Source organism: Ovis aries, chromosome 19 (assembly GCF_016772045.2).
Source record: "Ovis aries strain OAR_USU_Benz2616 breed Rambouillet chromosome 19, ARS-UI_Ramb_v3.0, whole genome shotgun sequence".
Taxonomy (NCBI): domain Eukaryota; kingdom Metazoa; phylum Chordata; class Mammalia; order Artiodactyla; family Bovidae; genus Ovis; species Ovis aries.
This window is the reverse complement of record NC_056072.1, coordinates 10,443,018-10,466,126: the sequence shown is the minus strand read 5'-3', so window position 1 is coordinate 10,466,126 and position 23,109 is coordinate 10,443,018. Positions and strand designations below refer to the sequence as shown.

General features: G+C 40.1%; 1 protein-coding gene across 24 annotated transcripts in view; it reads right to left on the bottom strand.

Moving 5' to 3' along the window:
- Window positions 1–23,109, bottom strand: part of LRRFIP2 (LRR binding FLII interacting protein 2) — a 116,371-nt gene that overhangs the window by 36,062 nt on the left and 57,200 nt on the right. For 8 of the 24 annotated variants that reach the window (XM_042235836.2, XM_015102228.4, XM_042235841.2 and 5 more), the window contains 11 exons: window positions 22,526–22,591; window positions 20,444–20,518; window positions 18,993–19,043; window positions 18,867–18,911; window positions 17,981–18,028; window positions 17,465–17,521; window positions 15,176–15,244; window positions 12,848–12,937; window positions 6,432–6,476; window positions 4,957–5,073; window positions 1,939–2,010 (listed from right to left, as the gene is read on the bottom strand). In XM_042235836.2, the coding sequence (XP_042091770.1) occupies window positions 1,939–2,010; window positions 4,957–5,073; window positions 6,432–6,476; window positions 12,848–12,937; window positions 15,176–15,244; window positions 17,465–17,521; window positions 17,981–18,028; window positions 18,867–18,911; window positions 18,993–19,043; window positions 20,444–20,518; window positions 22,526–22,591 (735 nt within the window). The remainder of the gene's footprint in view (window positions 1–1,938; window positions 2,011–4,956; window positions 5,074–6,431; window positions 6,477–12,847; window positions 12,938–15,175; window positions 15,245–17,464; window positions 17,522–17,980; window positions 18,029–18,866; window positions 18,912–18,992; window positions 19,044–20,443; window positions 20,519–22,525; window positions 22,592–23,109) is intronic. The other 16 variants (XM_042235844.2, XM_027958005.3, XM_042235846.2 and 13 more) reach the window with 7 other exon arrangements.

Sequence of the window (23,109 nt, the reverse complement as noted above, 5' to 3'; positions counted from 1 at the left end):
TTGACTTTCAGTGTAGGTTCTAGACTAGAAGCAACAACATTATCTAGGATCTGGCTAAAAATGCAAATTTTCAATAACCCATCCTAGACTTTTTGAATGAGAAAATCTGGGAGTAGAGTCCAGCAATCTGTGCTATTATTGAGATCCAGGTGACGATGGATGGAAGCTGGAGTGGGAAAACACCCCTCACAGGCAGACATACTTGAGAATAATGTCATAAGCAATGACCTAGCATTCTTTTTTAATAGGATATAAGTACATTGACAACCACTGTGCTTTGACCACCAACTGGATGATTTCGTAAATGATTTTTTTTCTTCTGTTTAAAAGACTCATTTCAAGGATAAACATAATCTGAAGTCAAGTTCAATTATATACTAACTATGAATTAAGAAAAGGGGTCTTATCTATTCAGAGTTTCAAATAAGGTGAATCTGTTTTCTGTATCCTTCAAAGAATGCAATAACGGTAGGTCAAAAAGAGGAAAATGTTCAAAATAAAATGAAAAACAAGTAAGAATTCTCTGAATCATTTGCTTTCCTGATACATTATATTACATTCAATACTTTAAAATGAATGTACTGATTGAAAAGTCCTGGATTTGTTCCCTTGATCTAAGGTACTTCCAAGTCACAGCTCCAAAACTTGAAGATGAGAGCAAAAAGGCTAAGGGAGCACATAGGCACACTAACTGGGATTCTCCTGATGTTCGCCAGTGCCCATACGTGGCTGTCAGTGGTGTCCAGGCGTCCCAGGAATGCTCTCCACAGGCCTTCCCACCCTTTCTGGTCCTGAGTCTTAACTGTATGCCCTCTGGGCCACAATCACCTGCATGAAGGTTTTGGCTGTTAGTTGGCCCAAGTCCAGTGATGCCAGGGCAGCTGAGCTTTGCCTATTAGGTTCACACTGTGCTCCTGGGGCACTGCCCAAGTCACCTTTCTGAACACCTTGTTTACACATTTTTAGAGGTCTGGTGTCTATTTCTATGTTTAATAGGGAACTACCTGTGTTCAGAGAAACTTACAGTAATTCATAATATTAGACCTGGACTTCTTAAGAAAACACAGGGAAGAGCATGGTAATCAAGTGCCATTTATAACTAAAAGGTCTGCCACACACCTACACTTCTATGGAAAACTGGTAGCCATTCTGGCTACCATTTAAAACTGAACGTGTTACTTGCTCAATCGTGTCTCTTTGTGACCCCATGGAATATAGCCAGAGCCCGTGGAATTCTCCAGGCAAGAAGACTGGAGTGGGTAGCCATTCCCTTCTCCCGGGGATCTTCCCAACCCAGGGGTTGAACCTGGGTTTCCTCATTGCAGGGAGATTCTTTACCGTCTGAGCTACCAGGGAAGATTCCTATTTAAATTTACCTCCAAATTCTTTAAGGCACTGAATGTGTGTAACCCTTTTTGACCTATATGTAAAAACAACACCAAAACACAGTCCTCATGCTTCAGGGTCTTTCCACCACAGGGGTTATTTATGGTAATGCTCTCTCTCTCTCTCAGATGTTTCTTCCTCCTGTTTCTAACACTGACTGAATTTGGTGACAGAAATAGGCAATGCTCTTTTATTTAACTTGGAAGAATTTTAAGGTTTAATTCTCAATAAAAAAATATTCTTAGAACATTTCTTAGGTTTTTGCCTAACTCAATTTTGTAAGGCTAAGATACAAGGGATATGTAAGTATTTTACAAGGTTTAAAAACTGAGTCCAGCTATCTTTTGCTGACTATTCCACAAACTACACCACACACGTAAATATCAGCAGAGACTGGAAGTTCGCCTTTCACTGCAGGTTAAGCACATGCTTGAAAGACCAACACTGTTAGTAAAGCCATGTGCAGTGGGGTTAAGAGGACCCGTGAAACCACCGTTACCGACACTTCTGCGCACAGACAGCATGCTTGGGCAGCAGAGAGGGCCCTGATACCTTTAGTTCTTTAAGCCCCTGCATGTATCTCCCTTCTACATCCTGAATCTGGTCCTTAAGGTCATAGATATCCTGCAGGACATAGGAATGAACCATTGCATAAAACCACATGCACAAAGTCTCAAAGGATTCATGAAAATGTGAATTACTTCTGAATAGACCAGACCAAAAGAAGAGAAGTCACAGTTCACAAACGTGACTGCCACTCGAAACAGCGCAGGTGACAGTGGGGCTGGGGAAGGCCCTAGAGTAACCAATTCAACAGAGTAAACATTTTCTTGGCATTGACTCCTGTTGAAGCAATATTAGCAAATGGGGGCAGGACTGTGTATGGACAAAAGCTATAGCTTATAACAGTTTTTAAAACACAATTTTGAAAATTGTATAAATCATTTAAATAATTTTGGTATAACACTTCACCGAGAACTAGTAAAATATGTAGCAGATTAATTACAAGCTGAAAATTTTACTGACTTATGCAGAAATATTTAAAAAATATAAAACTAGGTATGAACAAAGTTGTCTTCCAATGACTTGGTTACTGCCCACAATTCATTTGGGAGAAAGAGAAGTAAAGGGAGGGAAATTAAACACAAACCTTTTTAAATACAATGTCAAATGAGACAATCTATCCTGAGGACATCATTTAAATGATGAGAAAAGTCTTTACTCCAAAAGTTACCATAATCCTTATTAAAAAAGTAAAGCAGGTCAAATTTTAAATGGAAAATATTGTCTCCCTTGTACCCAACCTTGCTACATACGATCTATTCTGGATGGTTGATTCAGGTTGGAAATAACAGCTACAGGCCCTTGAACGTAACTCTACAACTACAGGCAGGAACAATGGCCCACTGCACAGAGTTACATTATATCAACATTTCCCCTGCCTCTTCACTCCCTCCCCAGTGGGCTTGTCTTTACTTCCCGGTTCCCTCAACAGACATTTATCAAGTGCCTATGCTGCGCTGTGCTTAGTCGCTCAGCTGGGTTTGACTCTTTGTGACTCCATGGACTGTAGCACGCCCAGCGCCTCTGTCCTTGGGGATTTCCCAGGCAAGAATACTGGAGTGGGTTGCCATTTCCTTCTCCAGGGGAACTTCCCAACCCAGGGATCGAACCCGGGGCCTCCTGCACTGCAGGCGGATTCCTTATTGTCTGAGCCACAGAGAGTGCCTACGAGGAGCCAGATACTGGGACATACAAGCTCATTTCCTTCCAAGAGGCTGTAAATGGTGAGCATAAGCTGAGTCTGAAGCTGGAAGGCCCCATCCTCCTGTCTTTTGCTGGACTAGAAAACAGCACTTAAAGGCAAGAACTGAGCTTATTTACTTTGCACCCCCCAATGCTTCTGCCTGGTACTCAGAGCTCAACAATACCGGCCCCTTCAGAGTCAGAGCCAGCGTGACCTGGGCCGCCTCCTGCACAGCCACTGCCGCTGCAGCAATCCTCCCGAGCCTCTGCTAATCCTCAGCCCACTGTACAAGCTGCCCATATCACACACCAGACTCCTGCTCCTGACCCGACTCCAATCTGATTCGGTCACTAACAGTCCCTCCCTCCTCCTCTACTGGGTCGGGGGAAGGGGTGCCCAACTCCCCCCAATCTTATCTGGACATTCCTCTCACCCACTCAGGCACTTTCTGATATTCCTCTCCTTTCTTAACTTCAGTCTCTCTCTACTGACTCAATCCAACCAATGAAAATAATAACTAAGGCTGCCTTTAAAAGAAAGCAAAAACCCTCTCTTAACACTGTCTATTGACCAATCAACTTCCAGCCTCCAACACTCTCTTCAGAGGAAGCTGCCTGCATTTCCTCCCATTACAGTTTTGACTTGCTCATCTCCTCCCCACTGTTCAACCACAGAGGAACAGTTCTTGCCTCCAAGGTTTCTTCCAGCCTGTGGTCAACCTTTAGGAATGCATATCAGATAGCACCGCTTCCCTGCTTCATATCCCACTGTGGTCAGGGTGAACCTGAATTCCTTTCAGTCGGCCACACAGTGTTCTGGGGTGTGGCCCATCATTACCTCTCCAGCCTCCTCTCTCACCCATTACGAATCCTCACTTTCCATCCTATCCTCTGGCAACTCTGCCACCCAGATAACCTCCCGGTTCTCCGAATTTATCAGAGAACACCTTCACGCTTCGGCTTCTTTGCCTGGTTACTTTTTACTGTTCCTTCACTCCTTGTCGCCTCAAAAGCCTTTCAGTATCTCTTCCAGTTTAGACGATGCTTCTCTGAATTCCCTTCACAGCCTTACTCTTGCTACTATGACAGCCACCACACCACCTGGCTTTACTGGTTCATATCCACTTGTCTTCCATGTGAAACAGTGAATTCCTCAGGTTTCCAAAGTATGTTTTACTGCCTGAACCTATGGGGCTCGATAAACACTGAATGAATGAATAAACGCAGTTTTTATTACTACCCTTGCCCCATTCCTCACCAACAGCATGCTCAGCAAATAGACATTCACAGACATCTTGAAAGGGTTATTAATGAGACTGGAGGCTCGCTCAACTAACGGGTTAAATGAGCTTTCATTACTCAGGTATTTCTGTCATCCCAAATATTATCATACTTGTCTTATCATGAAACTCTGAGAGATAACTGTATTCAAGCAGCCAAATAATACTATAAGGGCTCAAAAGACTAATAATCCCCAAAGTCTGGTTCCCTGTACATCCACATATTTTCCATCTAAAATGTGGCCAATTATTTGAAAGGATGACTTTTATATACATTAGAAAGTTTTTCTGGCATTTGTAAACTAGAAGAGCTCATTCCAAATACCGTCAAATGTTCAGGAAAGAGAACAGAAAAGAATTAACTAATCTCCTTCCTTTCAGACCCTAGTCACATTCTTGAACTGTATTAACAAATTTTTTTTTAAAGAACTCATACTTCTTTCCTTCCTACCAAGTCACATTAAATGTTAAATGGTTCTAGTATACTACAAAGAAGCCAAAAATAAAAAATGTTTATAAAAAGCAAACCAAAATGGTGGTTTACCCGCAATTCACTTAATGAGGTGTCTGGGTCTATTAAGCTGCTGGTATCCCCGCTTCCTCGCCTGGATGAGTTTCCACTTAGAGGGGTCGTCGCTGAGGCAGAATTTCGAGATGAAGGCTAGAGAAAAAGATAGATGACACTTTTAAGTCTTAGTTCTTTAAAAATAAATTTGATGTGGAAACTAAAAGTGGGGCAGGGTGATAGGAAGAGCTCTAACACAGTGTGGATAAGAAGTCACCGAACGTAGTCCACAAGCAATTTAGACTGGCCTTGGTGGGGAGAGGGGGCTGGGGGTTACCCAGAGATGCGACCAGAACTACTCAGCACAACTGCGTTTGCTCACTCTTTTGGAATCTAGGATTCATAATCACTAAGAAGGAAATAGTTCATGTGAAGAGTTGTCTGTTTTCTAAGTTTATCTTTACTGTACTATAAACAGTGCTGGGGTGAGGACATCAGCTGGATTTTGAACAGTTTCAGAATGCTCTGTTGGTATGCTAATTATTAGGTTCCGGAAGCTGCTTCTTTAGAAACTTTTCTTTTCCCAACACTTTGTTGATAAAAGCTGGAGACACTGTCTGCAGCTGAGAGCAGCAGCATTTTCCCCTCAGCTGTGGATGATGCTCCTGAATTAATAAACGGCAGAGATGTGGGCAGACAATTCAGCAGACAACTAGCCACATGCGGCGACTGAGCACTTGGAATGTGACTGGTCCAAACTGAGAATTCTTTCTCAGGTGTGAAATACACACCAGGTTTTGAACTCTTGATGTGGACAAAAGAATGTAAAACATCTCACTGATAAGTTTTCACGTTGATTATGCTTAAAATATTTTGGACATTGGGGTTAAATAAAATATATCATTTGAATTAATTGTATCTGTTTCCTTTTACTATTTTAGTGTGGCTGCTAGAAAATTCACATGTGGCTTACATTTGTGGCTTGCACTACGTTTCTACTGGACAGAACTGGCATATCATTGGGGGCATAGTGAAAAATTAATCCAGATAATTTCCTAGGATGACTTTCTAAAAATGTTTCTAGAAGAAAGTTAGAGACTTTTTTTTTTTTAAACACAAAGCAACTCCTTAAAAGGAATTATTTCACTTCAAAGAAATAATTTCTCTATACAGGAAAAAAGAAAGAAAACCTTCAGAGTCTGTCACCACTATTCCTAAAGACACTTCCCCATTTCCAGTGTGTAATGGTTTCTTCTCCGGGTGAAATTCTAGAGGACTGAAAATCAAAAGAGCAGCCACAAGTTTAAGAGGTGACAGGCAAGGAAATAAAATGCAGTGTCTCCTCTCTTCCCAGGGCTTCACATGATTCAACTGCAGAGGAATCTGGGGGTCAAGGACAGGAAGTAGATGAAGAAAGGAAGAGTAAGTCCATGAGTTAAACTGTTGTAAAATCAAGAATAGTAGTAAGCTGGTGACCTCAACAACTTAATTTCCTTAGGAATTTACATACTCACCCTTGTGTAATTTTCAGCATACTGTTTATCAGATTTTTCATCCAACTAGAAAAGAACAGAGATAAAAATCAGAAAAGACGTTGAGCCTTTCGATTTTTTTAAGGCGGAAGAAAAAAAGAAGTGACACCATTTGGGTTCTTCAAGTTCAACTGATATTTGGATCCTAAAAGTAAACATACTAAAACTGAAATAAAGTTGGGACACAGAAGACAAGATGTTAACTTCAATTCTTATTCAAGGAAGACCGAGTAAGCAAGCTATCCTTATGAAAAAGGTTAGAACTTTTGCATAGATTTTTCTTTTCATGGTATTTGAAACAATTAAAGAAGACTACATATAAATGTAAACTCTAGCATTGCAAAAGTCACACACACACACAAATATTCATACATGTCAGAAGAAAAAGTCTGATAAAACCAAAAGCCAAAACACTTTATTACATTATTAGTACACAAGACACATAGATAAGGCTAGCACACTCAGCCAAAAAAGTTCAGACTGGACTACAGCATGTTAAATGTATCCTCAAAAAAATTTCTCCACAGTCCGAGGATTTGGTTGTATGCTTTTTGTGTTTGCTTTTTAACAAACATGCACAAGTATCTAAAAAAAGAAAAAAATCAAACAGCACAAAGGGCATGTGCTACCCTCAAGGGCAATCTACTCCCAAGGCTTTACAAAATTCTAACAGTGGTGTCCCAAATACATCCCATATGTTCTCTTTCCCCTCACCATGTTTCAGAGATTAGAGAAAGAATTTTTCTTCATGGTATTTCTCACTCCCTGACCCCATGATACTTATTAATCTACTTCCTATCTGATCTCTCTCTTTGATGTAAACTTCACGTCTGTACGTTCTTTTCTGTATTCCTAACACCAAGAGAAGCACCTGGCATACAGAAGGACTAAAAACTTGTCAGATGAATGAATAAATGAACTACACTTCTTCTGCACCTACAGACTGACCTCATTTAACAGCTGCGTAGTACCCTACTGTCTGGAGATAGCATAACTAGTTATCCTCTCTCACAGACAGGCCTTAGGGTCGTTTCAGTTAGTGTTTCAAGAAGAGAAGTACCTTAAAGGTCTCGCCTAAAACTCTGACTTTACAGCTGAGGAAAGAGAAATTTTAGATCTTGCTGAAAGATGAACAACTAAATGCCAGAGCTGGATCCAGATCTCGGTTTTGTCAATTTTTCCCTATTATTTACTTGTATAGACTGTCCCGATTACCACTAGGGAGAAAAAAAATCACAGAGAAAGTTAACTAAGTGAAAATATACCCAGACCCCCAACTTCTAGACCAATAATCCTTCCAGCCCAATCTAGAGAAGAGATTTGAAAACTGTCTTCAGTTAATTATTAAAACACAAAACATCATTATTTCTGGCTCAGTTCAGATCACTTCACTGTAACTTCCTCATATTTTAAAGTCTTCTTTTTTAAAACATTACATTTATCATGTTCATTTTCTGTCTCAGTAAACAGCTTTTTCTATAAGTACTAAATCAGAACATAAATCCTGTCTTAGCCTTTGAATTATTTTTGCTGCTTCTTACTACAATACCCTTAAAAAAGAATGGACATTACTTCATTTTGACTTCTTAAAACCACATATGAAAGGTCTTAAAACAAACAAGCAATAACAATAGTTTTTCATGTTGGCAAATACTGCCATAAGAAGGAATTACCTTCCTCATGTCTATACTGGTAAAAATTTATTGCTTAATATTTAACGTGTTACTCCTCAGAACAAAAGAAATAACTACATCTAAATAGGCGGCCTTATTCTCCTAATGAGTTAAAGAGATAAACAGGCAGCATTCAGAAACAATCTTCCAGGTCCATCTGAAATTCTATCCCTTAATTCGCTCTCAAACAAATGACCCCCAACCCATCCATTTTTGCACAGGCAGACACATGAGAGAGATCTTACAGTTCAGAGGGGCATCCATGACCTAGTCGACCACAGGGCTGAGTCTCCTGCTATCACTATCCTCTGACAGAACTGCCGCAACCCAGGCTGGTCACACGCCAAACTTCAGGACTGCGGAGGCAGCGAAAGCGCTGAGAGCAGCCCCACCGCAGCCCAGTTATTTTGGCTGCAGGGACCTGGCCAGAGACTCCCAACTTCTCCTCATGCCACGTTATGCGCAGCCTTCCATTTAGACAAAAGCTAGCTGAAACCTGGTGTTCTAAATGCCCCAGGAGGTCTACATAGCTGCACTGCCACAAGAAGCTAGTGTTCAAAATGACGACCCAAAGATTCCACCAGATCCTGGAAAGGGTCTTAAATGGAATAAAATGGAGTCATATTTAATATGCTAAGGTATAAATGAAGGAAACGCTGCTGGTAAAAGGGTACAAACTTTAAGCTGTAAGATAAAGTCTGAGGATCCAATGTAAAACATGGTGACTATAGCTGATTTTTCAAAAATTGTTGTTTATGAATAACACGGAAAAAATGAATATGTAGTAATATGAAAAGTCAGAAAACAAAGGCTCTATGTATAGTATTATATGGTCACAATTTTGTAAAACAAGCAAATTAAACTGAGAAAGAAAAGAATACTGAAAACAAATCATTAGTAAAGACCTGAGAACTTGCTTATGAATACTGACGACAGCTTACTACTCTCAAAAACTTTCAAGTAAATTTCTAAATAATTAAATATGTATTTTTCCAATCAAGAAAAGGGTTTCCTTGATACTTGGAAATGGAAAGCTAGCTAACAGGCTTGTAATATTTTACATTCGTGTTAATCTGCAAAGAAGAGCACATGATGGCAAACTTCACCGCTGCTTTCAAGAATTTCAAATTATCAACCAGTAAGCAAAGTGTCAACTGTCATCTTTTCTATATTTTGGTGATAAATGCCTTTACCTTATCTATGTCTGGGAAATCTGAAAATGCTTTGCTTTTAATATCATAGAACACAGATTGTTTCTCTTTAAGTCTAAACTCCATGATTATCTGTGGAAATTAGCACATGAAAAACATTTCTTAGAATATATATCTTGTCAAATCTTTGAAACCCTCTGTTTCAAAGAAAGGTATTTCTTATTCTCAGATGAAGAGGCCCATTGGCCTTGTCTCAGCATATGACTACTGTGACCGATAATTTTGTCCTACTAAAATGGTAAAACATAACAGAATCTTTTTGAATGGAAACAGAATTTTAGTTGTGAATACATTTTAATACCGTCATTTGAAAGGGTTGTTTAGAAATAGAAAGAATTGTTTAGAAATAAAGATGCACTTTGTTCTAAATTATATTTCTTTTTTAAAAGGACACTGGAGATTTGATGTAACTGAGCTATGCACATCTGATATGGAGAGCCACTTTCAGCAAGCAGCAACCCTTCTGTCACCCATATCATAAATCTAATATAATGTGTGATCAAGAGATAAGAGTATTATATTAAGGCATTTGAACAAACTTTTTTTTTTTAAGGTATAAAATTATAATCCAGTGAAGTATTTATAGTATAGTTTGCTTATGCTTCCCTGGTAGCTTAGCTGGTAAAGAATCCGCCTGCAATGCGGGAGACCTGGGTTCGATCCCTGGGTTGGGAAGATCCCCTGGAGAAGGGAAAGGCTGCCCACTCCAGTATTCTGGCCTGGAGAATTCCATGGACTTTCACTTTTCTTTGCTTAAAGCAGTCACTGGAGTCTAATCCTTTGTTAACTTCTAGTTTATATGTATATACTGACTTGATAATGTTATTTAAAAATTCGATTTGGAGAAAACCCTAAAAAACAGAAGATCCAAGCCCCCAACTACAAGGATGCTTTTTTCAGGAGCAGTAGTAACTACTGGTTTGCCCTTTGTTCCTCACATTTTCTGAGCAATATTAAACTGGCTTAGGTCTTCCTGTCCCTCTCCCAGCACCTCAGTAAATCTTTTTAAAATTGTATTTAGTATAAAATGTAGTCCATAGGCATTAATGAGAAATTTGTTCAAAAAGTCACAGGATCATATTTAATAAGAAAATTCCTTTATAGATCATTGCTTCATGCCAAATTATGCTGTCCTAAAAATGCCCAGACTGAAAAAAGTACATTTGCTTGCTGAATAAAAGTGAATACTTCATCACTTAAAGAAAAAAACCCCAAGATATTTCACATAAAAATGCAGATTTCAGCTTATCCTTTTAAAAAGCATATGTGTGAGGGAGGGAGTGGGGGGTGGAGAGCTTACCAACATAAAGTCCACTTTTTGTTTATAATGAGCTGAATTACACTACAACCTTTAGAGGAAATTATTAGACATTGTTTTTTTTTTTTGCTCCAGAGAAGGGACCAACATATACATGCATTTTAGGCTGTGCCAAGAGACAAAATTAAGGATATTACATAGGTACTTGGACAACCATTCAGGAAAAAAAACAATCATTGCGGCTCATAGGCTATAAAACAGAGTGCTGGCCAAGTTTACCAACTAACGCTCTGGAGAATCCTGTGCTTATGTTATAAGGTGCACAACATGACTTGGTATACATATGCATAGCCTATATGGGGGCTTCCCTGGTGGATCAGTGGTAAAGAATCCTCTTGCCGATGCAGGAGATGCAGGGTTTGTCCCTGGATCGGCAAGACCCCCAGAGAAGGAAATGGCAACCCACTCCAGTATTCTTGCCTGGGAAATCCCATGGACAGAGGAGCCTGGCGGGCTACAGTCCATGGGGTTGCAAAAGAGCTGGACACGACTTAGCGACTAAATTAACAATAAGAAGCTTATATACATGTGTATCATTTCCAAATCATTCGTTATATATCTTTAATATGTATAATTTTTATTAAAATGTGTAGGTAAATAAAAATAATTACTGGGAGAAGAGTTTTATTTAATTACAAGCAGCAGTGGAAGACTTTAAAAATAAAGTCAATCTTTTCACTTCTGTATAGTTACTAAAATAAACTGCGAAGAAATAAACATAAGGAGGACATAACCAGTAATTCAGACATCACATTAGGTTCTAAACAGATTCAAAGTTTTCAAGGGAAAGGGGGTACATAATAAGCTGATTATATCTATGAAAAAACAGGTTAATATAAGCAAATTAATAAAATAGGCAGTATTTCAGGGGAAAGACCTGGGAGCCAGTCTTCTAACTTGGGTGCAGAGAGATTCTTTGATCTGATGAAAGCCAAGACAGGGGCTGTTGCTCAGCCAGCTTTGAGAGCCAACAATCTGGAATACTTGAGGACCACACTTAGAACTGTTTTCTAGGATCAGTCACTCAGAAGTAGCTATTTAAATATAATCTGTGATGTGCTAAATATAAAGAACTATCTCTTCATTAAAAAAAGGGTCTAATTTTTTGTTAAGAAACTCTGCCTCATCTGCTTCAAAGAGTTGATAACTAGAGCAGTTATTGGTTCAAGGGCAAAACAACACAAAACAACACTAATGTCAGCAACAGAGAGAAGGTGTTACACAGACAGAAAATCAGGCTGTTAGATATACCAGGCAGGCAGACATCTGCTGCTGTGGGTTCCTTCATTAAGGTAAATGCCTCCAGGCATTTCTACTGGACACTCTTTCCTAAATGCAGTTCTCAGTGAATGTGAGGGCTTGCCAGGCGGCCCAGTGGTAAAAGAATCTGCCTGGCAATGCAGGGAATTCAGGAAACACAGTTCGATCCCTGATTGGGAAGATCCCCTGGAGGAGGAAAGGTAATCCAATCTAACATTCTTGCTGGAGAATTCCATGGACAGAGGAGTCTGACAGGCTACAGTCCATGGGGTCGCAAAGAGTTGGCCATGACTCAGTAGAGAGCACACGTAACGAACGTGAAGGCAGCGGGCAGGCACTTCCTCAAACACAACGCCCTAGTCCAAACACTCAAAAGCTATTCGGATTCTTCCCAGCTACGGTGAATTAGTGACACTTGACTAAGTAGTGTATTTTATTGTTCAACCTTCAAAGTCCACCTAAAAATTTACAGATTCACCAAAATGAAAAGAGAAGAAAAATTTTAAGACCAATCAGGAGTATCTAAATATGGGAAAGGTATTAGAAGGGTTTAAGGAGTTTTTATCCTTTTCTTAGGTTTGATACAATAAATAAGAAAAAAGTTCTTAACTAGAGAGGCATACTGAACGATTTATTGGGAAATGGCATGATGTATGGGATTTGCTTTAAAATAATTCAGGGGAAAATAAGGAGGGAAAGAGGAAGAAAGAGATGAAACAAAATTGACCAATAATTGTTCGGGCTGCTTCTGGAAAATTTCCATAGGAAAAAGTGTTTAAAAAAATAAGAACATATCAATGTATACATTTTGAAACAAAACAAAAAACTATTTAATGCTAGTGTACTCAAATAAATTAAATTCTGATTTTAAAATAGCTACTGTATTAGCTGTTAGTCACAAGCCTGAGACAGTGGGTCCCCATGCGCTTCACTCACGCTGGTCAGATCTGGGATGCTCACGTCATCCACGTCAGAGACGACGCTCCCCCTACGATTGGAGCGACTAAAATAATCAGCAGCAGAAACCTTTCAGTTAGAAAAAATGAGATGCTTTAAAATTAAGAAGAGAGAGAACAAAACGATAACATTGTCATATGAGGGGAAACCTTCTTTTTTCTTTTTGTTGTGTGATAAAGTATCAAGAAATGAAATGAGGGAAGTGCTGCGATTACCCACTCAAGAAGGTAAGAAAGAAATGTAAAGGGCTCCAAAATGACTTCACAGCTCCCTAAAATAAACTCTTCTTAATTTTAGTCAGAGTTCTATGCTACAGAGATCACCATCTACTGCCTGAAGAGGAGCATCACCCTCATAACGAGGGATTCTAGGATAGCATTTACCTAAAGCCTCCACTATATTCCACAAATGTATAATGCATTATAGCTACTGACTCTGCTAAGCACATATATGCTGAATGCAGAACCACCTGCAGAGTATTTATTGTGCCTTTTACCCAGTTTCCTCTTTTCACATTTCTCAGGACCAGGAACTGTAGAACAGAACAATGAAGGAACTACATGGCCTCTTTCTGGTTCCCTAAACACAACCGTCTCTTCCCACCTTAGCTGCTGGCACTGGCCTAAGAACTCTCAGCTCCAAGGTCACCTCCCTTGGAGATGCCTTCTCTGATCACCCCATCCCGAAGGGACACACACTCCACTCAATGTCCTCTATCGTATCACCTGCTTTTTCTCTTCACAGTCTCTGGGTTTACTTTCTCTTTTTGTTCCTTCCTTTACCAGTTTCCCCCCCTATTTCTTTCATTAGGATGTAAGCTCCATGAAGTCAGCAATCTGGCCTGTGTAGCATTATTCCCAGCCATTAACACAGTGCCTCATATATAACTGGTACTCACTCCATAAGCATTTGTTGAATTAAAAAACAATGAACATTCTTTTCTTTTTATTGAAGGATAATTGCTTTAATCAATGAACATTCGTTACCTCACTCATCAGCTACTGCTTACCTCAGTTCTGTCTGATTTCCTTGCTCAAAAACTCTTCTCTTCCAGAAAGGAATCTGGAAGCCCATGCACACAGCTGCCTTCTTTAAGGCTTACAAATATGAAGTTTTATGAAGAGCTGAGATGATCATGCAATAGTATTCTTGTTTACAGTAACAGTAATGCAACTTAAATTTACATGTAATACTGTAAAGGTACCCACTATCTCAGAATTTCGATAGTTCATTTACGTCATATATTAAGCCTACCTACAAAGATAGTGATTACATGCTCATTAAGTAGGTAAAAATAATAAGTAAAGGAACCACTATTAACACAACTAACAGGTGGGAGCAGCGGTCCAAGCCCCTGCCCTTTCCACCCCACCACTTGCCAGGGTGTTTTCGGGTGTCGGGGACTGTTCTCTCCTCTTCAGCCGTGATGATGAGCATTATCTGGCTTGCCAAGGAACCAAAACTGTCTTAGTTCAATCACTGTATTTCTGGCAACAAAGCTCACAAACTCTTGCTGTTCCCCCTTTCTATGAAAAGCTTGGGTTCACAATCTTTCACAAAACATGACTCAAAGTAAATGGCCTTCTAATTTCTTAAAGGAATTATAGCCTCTATAGCCTCTCAGTTATTGGGCTCTCTTTTTTTCTTTTAGCTCTAAGCTGACACACCATTCTCAAAGTAATTTTCAAATCAATTCTTAATAAAGCAAAAATGTCAGCTCTCTGTAAAATTGCTTGTTTCATAAAAAAACCTGAAATTATATAGTTTATATTCTAACATAGCTATTCCTTACCTTTACAATTGTAACTCTAGTTGAATTCTAAGACAGTATTTTTAAATTTTGCCACCAGCAACTCAAAAAATTCACAGGTCTTAAAAGACATATAAACAATAGTTAAATACATAGTGAAGAAAACTACTAATTAATGGCAGCATGATTTGTAATCCATAGTAATGAGTTTTAAAGAATGTGGAAACATTAATCTTGTTTGAGAATTTTTTTGTTTTTGGTGAACTGTGCATATACATGCATGTGCATAAAACAGCAACAAAGAATAAAAAGTGAAAATCTGTCAAGTACATAATGACTAGCACATAAGAGGTGTCATTAGGAAAGTTTACACAGCCCACTGAGAAAATGTATTCTCAGGAATACATTTCTGAAGGTAAATTATTCATATAAACTAAATTTGAAGAAAATGCTCATTTCATCAAGTGCAAATTTCAGTTTGCAATAGATTTCATGTGATCACACAGTGTTGCAGTTTTAAAACTTATTAGATGTGTTTGCATGCAAAACACGCTCACCACGCTGTCCCTTCGCCCACGGCTGGCGCAACCAGAAGACGCAATGCTTGCAGTGTCATCGTCGATGAACTATGGATATTAAAAGTAGATAATGACAAAGATGCACTTTCACTATAGGTATATGGTCTTCCCGTGACCATAAGGACAGGAAGGCAGGCTTTGGGAAACACGCAAATGCTCTCTATGAGTATTGATTGCAATTAGCACCACTACTGTGCACCATTAAACCAAAAAGCTGTTTTGAGGCATAATGAATAATCACCAAAAACCAAAAGATAGTTCGCAAAAGCACAAAGATTAAAATAGTGTTTACCTTTTAAGTTGAATGAAAGAAAAAGGGGGGCAAAGCATGACTCTACTAGCCAAAACCTGCTAGGGACCTCATGCTTTTTAAACCTCTAGGCCCTCTGGGATCCACTTATTACAATGAATTATAATCTTATAATTCATTAAGTCAATAAACACACTGTCTTTCAGTTTGAGAGAGGAAAAAAATCATCTTCTCAAATGAAATAATATGTCAAACACAGAACTTCCTACACTGAGGACACTGGATTCATGACCCCTGCTGCCCTCCACTCACTCCTGCACAGCACATCTCCATGTGCTCCTCACGCTACTGCGCGGTGCCCTCCTCTGTCAGCAGCAGCGGGACGCACCTGCAGTGCGCAGGCTGCCTCCATTCTGACTTCACCAAGGAGCCATTCTGGCATCACTAGGGGAATAACTCTGAGTCCCAACTTGCAAATGAAATAACATGTAGCCAGCACACAAGGACAAGATTCTACACTCAACTAAAAACATTACCATAATCTTTTTTTGGGGGGCAAGGGACCATCACAGTTGGGACACTAAAAATGACATCAGGCTCAAGAATTGCCAAGTGGAATTTTATTACCAGGTGGGTTAAATATAAACTTCCTCCTGTGAAAGAGCATTTATCTCCTTAAATATCCCTTTAATAACTTTTTGTTAACTGTAAGAGTGGAATCCTTGATAAATGTCACTTGGAAATGGCAGGGAAAATGAGTCAAACTTATACATAGAGGAAAGTCCATATAACTTGTCTGTTCTACTCTACAAAGTAACCTATGCTGACCTTTAAGAAACTGCTTAATAATTTCTCCAATTTTAACACCATCAAGAATAACAAGGTGGTTCCAAGAAAGTCATAATTTGCTATTAAAAATAGTAATTAGTACAGTCTTTTTGGTGGGTAATATGGTAATATATAAATGTACATACTCTTTGGTTCCCATCATTTCATGATTAGCAATTTACCATGCAGATCTATCTACTAAGTACACAAAAATATATTTGTATAAGCATGTTCATTGTACAAGTATCTGTTGTAGCAAAAATCTGACAACCTAAAAGCTCATCAAAACGGGAGCAGTTTTTCAAATCGACAGCCCAGGCACTAACAGAATGATGATACATTGCCATTAAAAAAAAATGTGCTGACATAAAACTAATCTCCAAGAGGCACTCAGTGGAAATAGAAAGGGACATGACTTATTTTTGAAAATCTTTTAAATGTCCCCCCAAAAAAGAATAAAATAAATCTTTAAATACTAATTTGAAAAGATACTGTGAGTAAAGAAAACAAGTTAAGCATCATTATGTACACGAGTCACTTGCATACTGTTCAAACACAGGACACTCGTACAGACATAAAATATCTCTGAAAGGTTATATATAAACAGAGGTTGCATTCGGGGGACAGAAACAGGAGAAAAGGGCCAGAGGACTTCTACTTTGTACTTTCCTTAAGCTAATATTACATTTATAAATTTAAAACAAGTTTTAATACTCTAGAAAGACTGGGTAATTAGAATTGTCCCAGTTTCGTGTTTTATGTAGCAATTTTTTAAAAGTTGATATATTTTTTCTCTCACTCCACTGATCGAAGGGCTAGGAAGCAAGTGGAATGGTTCAATGTATAAAGGAGAGATGAAAAGGAGAAAGAAAAAGGACAGGGCAGCTAACTCACACCCTGCATTACCACCAACTGGGGGAAAAAAAAGAATTTCCAAATGACAGTTACAAAAAAAAAAATTCTAATGGCACTAGATTCAGACTCATTTAAGAATTATGTGCTAAGTCACATTCATACAGAAACCACCAATTCAGACAAATTAGTTCCTGAGTTTGTGTACTTAAGGAAAATGGCAATCCATGCACAAAAGGGTGAAACACACCACACTCTCGATATTCTGAATTGTGAGTACAGATTAATGAACCAATCAGAAGTGTCTACAGAACATGCAAAGAGACCAGGCAGCTCACCACAGGACTGCTTCGGGATGAACTCGTTCTTGATGAGTGAAAACTGTATTCAGATGGCTATAAAGTTTCCAAGAAGACAGGTTTTACAATAACGATCAGCTCCTTTTCCCGCTGGGAATACATCAGTGCCCCTGGACCTGACTCAGCCTGGTTCCCAGGTGAAAGTAACAGTTACTCCCCCGGCTGGAGGCCTACTGCACTCCTACTCTCATGACCCAGCAGCCCCCAGCAAGAGCAAGGAGAGAAGAAGGGGGTGCCCCAAGAAGCGCTATTCTCATCCTCTCCCTGAGGAACTGATGAGCCAGAAAAGAGGTTTCTCTGCTCGTACAGCCTTCACACTTAAGCCTCAGTTTGCAGCAGGCACTTTCTCACAGCTTGGGGGAGAGTCACAGTTGACAAGCTGATGGGTCTCACAGCTTGGAGAGTTATTACAGGTCAGATTAAATGGCTTTTTCTAAGTAAACTGTGCCCACCTACACCTCGCCCTCCTCACCACCTCCCCCTGCTTGGACTTACAGTTCGAGAACTGTAAGGGTTATATAATCCACCATTATACAATGACACCTGAAGAACAAAGGAAATGCCATTTAGCCATTCAGCGTCAAAGTTATTTTCAAAGTGATATAACTTCTTCAAAGAACTCAGTTCCAAAAAAGCTGAAGAATAGTGTTTGAGTGCACAGCCTCCCGAGGTGATAAGACTCGTTTATGTCTGCATAAATTCCTGCATCAGCCTCAGCAAAGCTTCAGGCTCACACTTTATTTCAAGCAGCACCACTGGTTAAGCATAGCCTTTCATCATCATGTTATGAGATTAGGAGAACATTTACCAGTTTATTCTCTCAAAAGAGGGAAGAAAACAGGTAAGAAAGTGAAGTACAGAAAGTTTTGCCCAGTGTCACGATAAAATTAAGCACAAAGCCTCAGGTTCCCGGTCACTAGAAGAGGCCACAACAAAACAGCCTGAAAGCAACCAACTCACCATCGCACATTACACAGAGCGATTGTTTTGGCTTTCGAGTCAGCTGGCTTCATCAGAGCTGAGTATTGATGTGGCCAAGGCCACAGCTGTTCCCCTCCAAAAATACGACATCCCATGCCTAGGCAGCCATCTCACACAAGTATGCAAGTGGAGCAGAACCCATGCAAATCCACCTCCTCTAGGAAGCCAATTCTAGGCAAGGGCCCACAACAGCCAGCAGTATCTACCACTGTGAGGAGAACACGCTCATTTTTACTCCCCTCAAGTTTTGTACTATAAGCACAGGCAGCACATGTTGCAGTACACACAGCACCGAAGCCTCGTGTCCTTGGCTATTTTGGAGGAAAGATGTCAAGCTAGAGTCAGCATCATGGCAATGGCTCCTCCAAGAGTACACACATTGGGAGTGGGAAATACAAACCAGACTGGCGCTTCTCAGCAGACCAGAATTTACAGTGGAGGAGGCCTATGGAGAAAGCGCATGATTTAACCCGAAGGAAAGGAGCCGGCAGCTCTGAAGGCACCACACTCCGCCGGAAGTACTAACCCTGTAGCTCTTGGATGTCGCCAGAGGGTCGCTGTACAGGGAGGAAGACTGCTAAGAAACGAAAACAAAACACAAGCAAGAAAAGACAGGGAGAACTGGTCTCACCATCATGAAAGCAGAAAGCTTATGCTTATTTTATATTCCATAATTCATCAGTAATTCCTAAGTGTTTAAGGCAGTTAAGTGACACACAAAATGAGAAAAACTTAACCATTAGAAATCTCTTTATCAATTTTAAGGGATCAGAAAGAAAAACACTTGGAATGGTTTTCTATAAATGTGTTTTAAGTCCCACTGGTCTCTGAACATTAATGTCAGGCGATAAGAGGGCCACCTAAGAAAATGCTCTGGGGACAAGGGCCACAGCACAGGGGGCGTGGCAAACCGTGACCACGTCGCAGTAGTTACCAGCAGCTCCTGTGACAGCGAATGGGCTTATCCCGATTACGGGGAGCCAGGTAATGAGCTCTGAGTTATTGCTATAAACACTCTTTTCCAAGTGGATTAGAAAACCTATATTTCAGAGTGAGCCATGGGCAAAGTGCCTTTGTTTAATTAGATAAATTATACTGGCCACAGTGAATCCATGCATTAAACAAGGCACAGCATTATTTTAAAAGGAATTAAATCTTTCTTCCTGATGTCATCTGAGTACACTTTCAGTTCTTTTTCACTAAGCCCAATCAGACATGGAAAATAAGACTAAATCATGTATGCAGGTTTTGACAACTGAATTATTTTAAATGCACTGCATGCCATATATTTAATATGTTCTAAACGTACGGCATGCCAAATGCCTTGAAAGAACAAGAGATTCTCACATTACATAATTACGTTCTTCTCGTCATGTATTTTTTTGGTCATGCTGCTCAGCTTGTGGGATCTTAGTTCCCCAACCAGGGACTGAACTCAGGCCCTGGCAGTGGAACGCTGAGCCCTAACCACTGGACCACCAGGGAATTCCCTCTCATCACACTTATAGTTTATATTTCCACATGTACACTTTTAGTAAAAGGACACACACCGTGCTATGTATTGATGCCTACAACTTCTTTTGAAATGTGCCCTTCCCAAAAAGATGGACTGATGGAAACACAGTGGGACAGTCAGATAATTACACGATAAAGGAAATACAGTAAAAATGTTAATTGTTGAATCTGAGTATAGGTATGTGGGTGGTTACTACATAATTCTTTGAACTTTTTTGTAAATGTAAATATTTTTCACTTAAAAAATTGGAAAAAAATGGTACTCATTAATAAATGTGGTGATTCAATAGTTACCATCATTTAAAGATACACTCACACAGACAATGTGAATTCAGTTATCACAAACCTGTACAAACACAGCCATTCACAGATTAGTCCTAACTAGTCAAAATGCAAAACAGGGGATTAGAAATGTGTTAAAGTTGGATAAAACAAATAAAGCCAAAAAATCTTGTGACAAACCCGAGAACAGCAGGCAGAGGTGGGTTTGCTATGTCTAAGACTGCTATAGTTTCTTTGGTCAAAGTAGAGGCCACTCTGCAAAAAGCAAAATCAAACACATTTTTCTTAGGTTAAATGCTGTTAACCTAACAATAATGACAAAATTGGATATTCCCAAATCCCTTCTCCAAAACAATGATTTTAAAGATTTGAATTATATTGTCAAAGTCAAAATAACAGCGATTTCAAGTCTCTCAAAAAAGACTAATATTAAAGGTTAACTTTCCAAACCAAATCATTGCTATTTTTTCTTTACTTTAAAAAGAATATAAACCCTCAGATAAAATAGAAAGGAAATAGGAAGTGAATTATTCTCATGTCACACTTAGGAATGTCCTTGAAAAACCCAGGATGAATGGATAATTACCACTTTTATAATCTATTTGGAAACATTACAGAAATCATTAAAGCTATTTTTTTTTCAAAACTCCTAATTCCATTGTTTGTTCAAATAAACTGATCAAATTAAATTACCAAAGAAAGAGTGTGAGCAGTAAATATGGTTTGGTCTACGGCAGGTTCTTCTTCAATACACTAAGGGAAGCAATTACATTATTGTGACTGCTTGAGGGGGGAAAGAAATCATCTAAACAATTTCAGCCACCTTTTTTGCTCAAGGTTAAGGAAGCCCAGGCAATCTCTGACTGAACGATGGCTCCTCCACTGTTGACACTGCAATAGGGGACAGCCCTCCTCCCATCGCAACCCTGCCCTGCCCGACCTGCCTGCACCACACCCTCTGAGAGACACCGTGACTCACTTCTCCCCAGAGCTCCCAATACTCCACCTGCCAGGGCCTCTCACTAATGTCCTCCCATTTCGTCCTCGCCTCCTTCCTCATTTCTACCAGCCACGGGTTCCCACCCCTCTCCCCACCTCGCCAATGGTCAGAGCCCTACCCGAGGGAGCCCTGAGTTAGCAAGGAGCTTGGGCTGCACTTCCTCTGCCAGTGCTGCTGCACCTCAACAGGGAGGAGGTGTTCCCAGCACCCCAAATAGGCACTGTAGACGGCTTTTTTCCTCCACAGCAATGCCATTTAGCAGGCTGGCTGGAATGGAGAGCACTATTAGTCCTACAGTTTAATTACACTATAGGTTGAAGAATTTTCTGCAAGACAGCATGGGAATTCTGCCATCATAAACTTTGTTGTTCTACCAGAATATTAATTTCAAGTTCCTCAAATCTCAAATCTATAAAAAACAATCATTCAGAATGACAGCTACACGTGAGTTTGGTACTGGCTATAATACCACAACTGTGCTTAGTCGTTCAGTTGTGTCCGATTCTTTGCAATCCCATGGACTGTAGCACACCAGGCTTCTCTGCTCCGAGGGATTCTCCAGGCAAGAATACTGGAGTGGGCTGCCATGCCCTCCTCTAGGGGATCTTCCCAACCCAGGGATCAAATCCAGGTCTCCCGCATTGCAGGCAGATTCCATCTGAGCCACCAGGGAAGCCCAACATCACAACTAAATCAACTCAAATATCCAAAATAAGTTATAAGAATCTCACTAAACCTATTAAGGTACAGTCCTCCAAAGGGCAATTCACAGATGAAAGTACAGTATTAATGAACTTAGTGTGACACTTTCCTAACTCTAGCCACCAGGGTTAGCATACGTTAGTGAAGTGAAAGTCGCTCAGTCGTTTCTGACTCTTTGCGACCCCATGGACTGGGGCCTGCCAGGCTCCTCTGTCCATGGAATTCTCCAGGCAAGAATACTGGTGTGGGTATCCTATCTTTTCTCCACGGGATCTTGCCGATCGAGGGATCGAACCAGAGTCTCCTGCGTTGCAGGTGGATTCTTTACCAGCTGAGATACCAGGGAAGCCCATCATATGTTAACTTGATATTAAATCTTGTACATGAACACAAAATTATTTTTAAATAAGGCTCTGGTAAGTTATGTTTCAGTACATTATCAGGTTTCAATAATGCCTGAAGAGCACACCAATGCAGTCATAATTCTTAATTTCCCTGAAAGGATCAGTGAATTTTACAACCACACAAAGTACTGTGATATGAGACACAACAGAACTAACCAGTGGGTCTTTATGAGAACCAGAAGATCTCTTCTTCATTCCATAAGAGTGACTGTAAGAATGATTCTGGAAGTAAATATTGATGTTAACTTTAAAGATCATATAGTGAAGTCTTAAGATAATTTAATAAAGTGCATCTTAAAATCATACATGGAAACAGGCCCACATGAGACACAGCAGTCTACATGCATGCTCTCCATTTCCCTCCTGCTAGTGGGAAACGGGCTCAGGCACACAGCCTGCCACACACCAGCATCCCCTCAGCCCCCCATGCCACCCAGCTCAGTGTGGAGCCAACTGAAAGCTGAATTAGGGCTCAGAACCAGCAGGCTCTAAGTGGGGGCCTTCACACCACACCTCATTTGAGTCTCTGCTTCTTTAAAAAGGTATGAGTGACAAGAGAGGCCACTTCCTTTTGCAGTCCTCCTTACTTAAAGGCCAAAGAGCAATCCTGTGCAGCCACCAAAGCATGATGAGAACAGAAAACGTTAACACTGCGCTGCCCGAGACAGTCCTCCTAACCCGAGTTACTGGTCCCACAGCAGGCGCCGCTCAGCAGAGAGCAGCCTACACAGCGTGGCCCG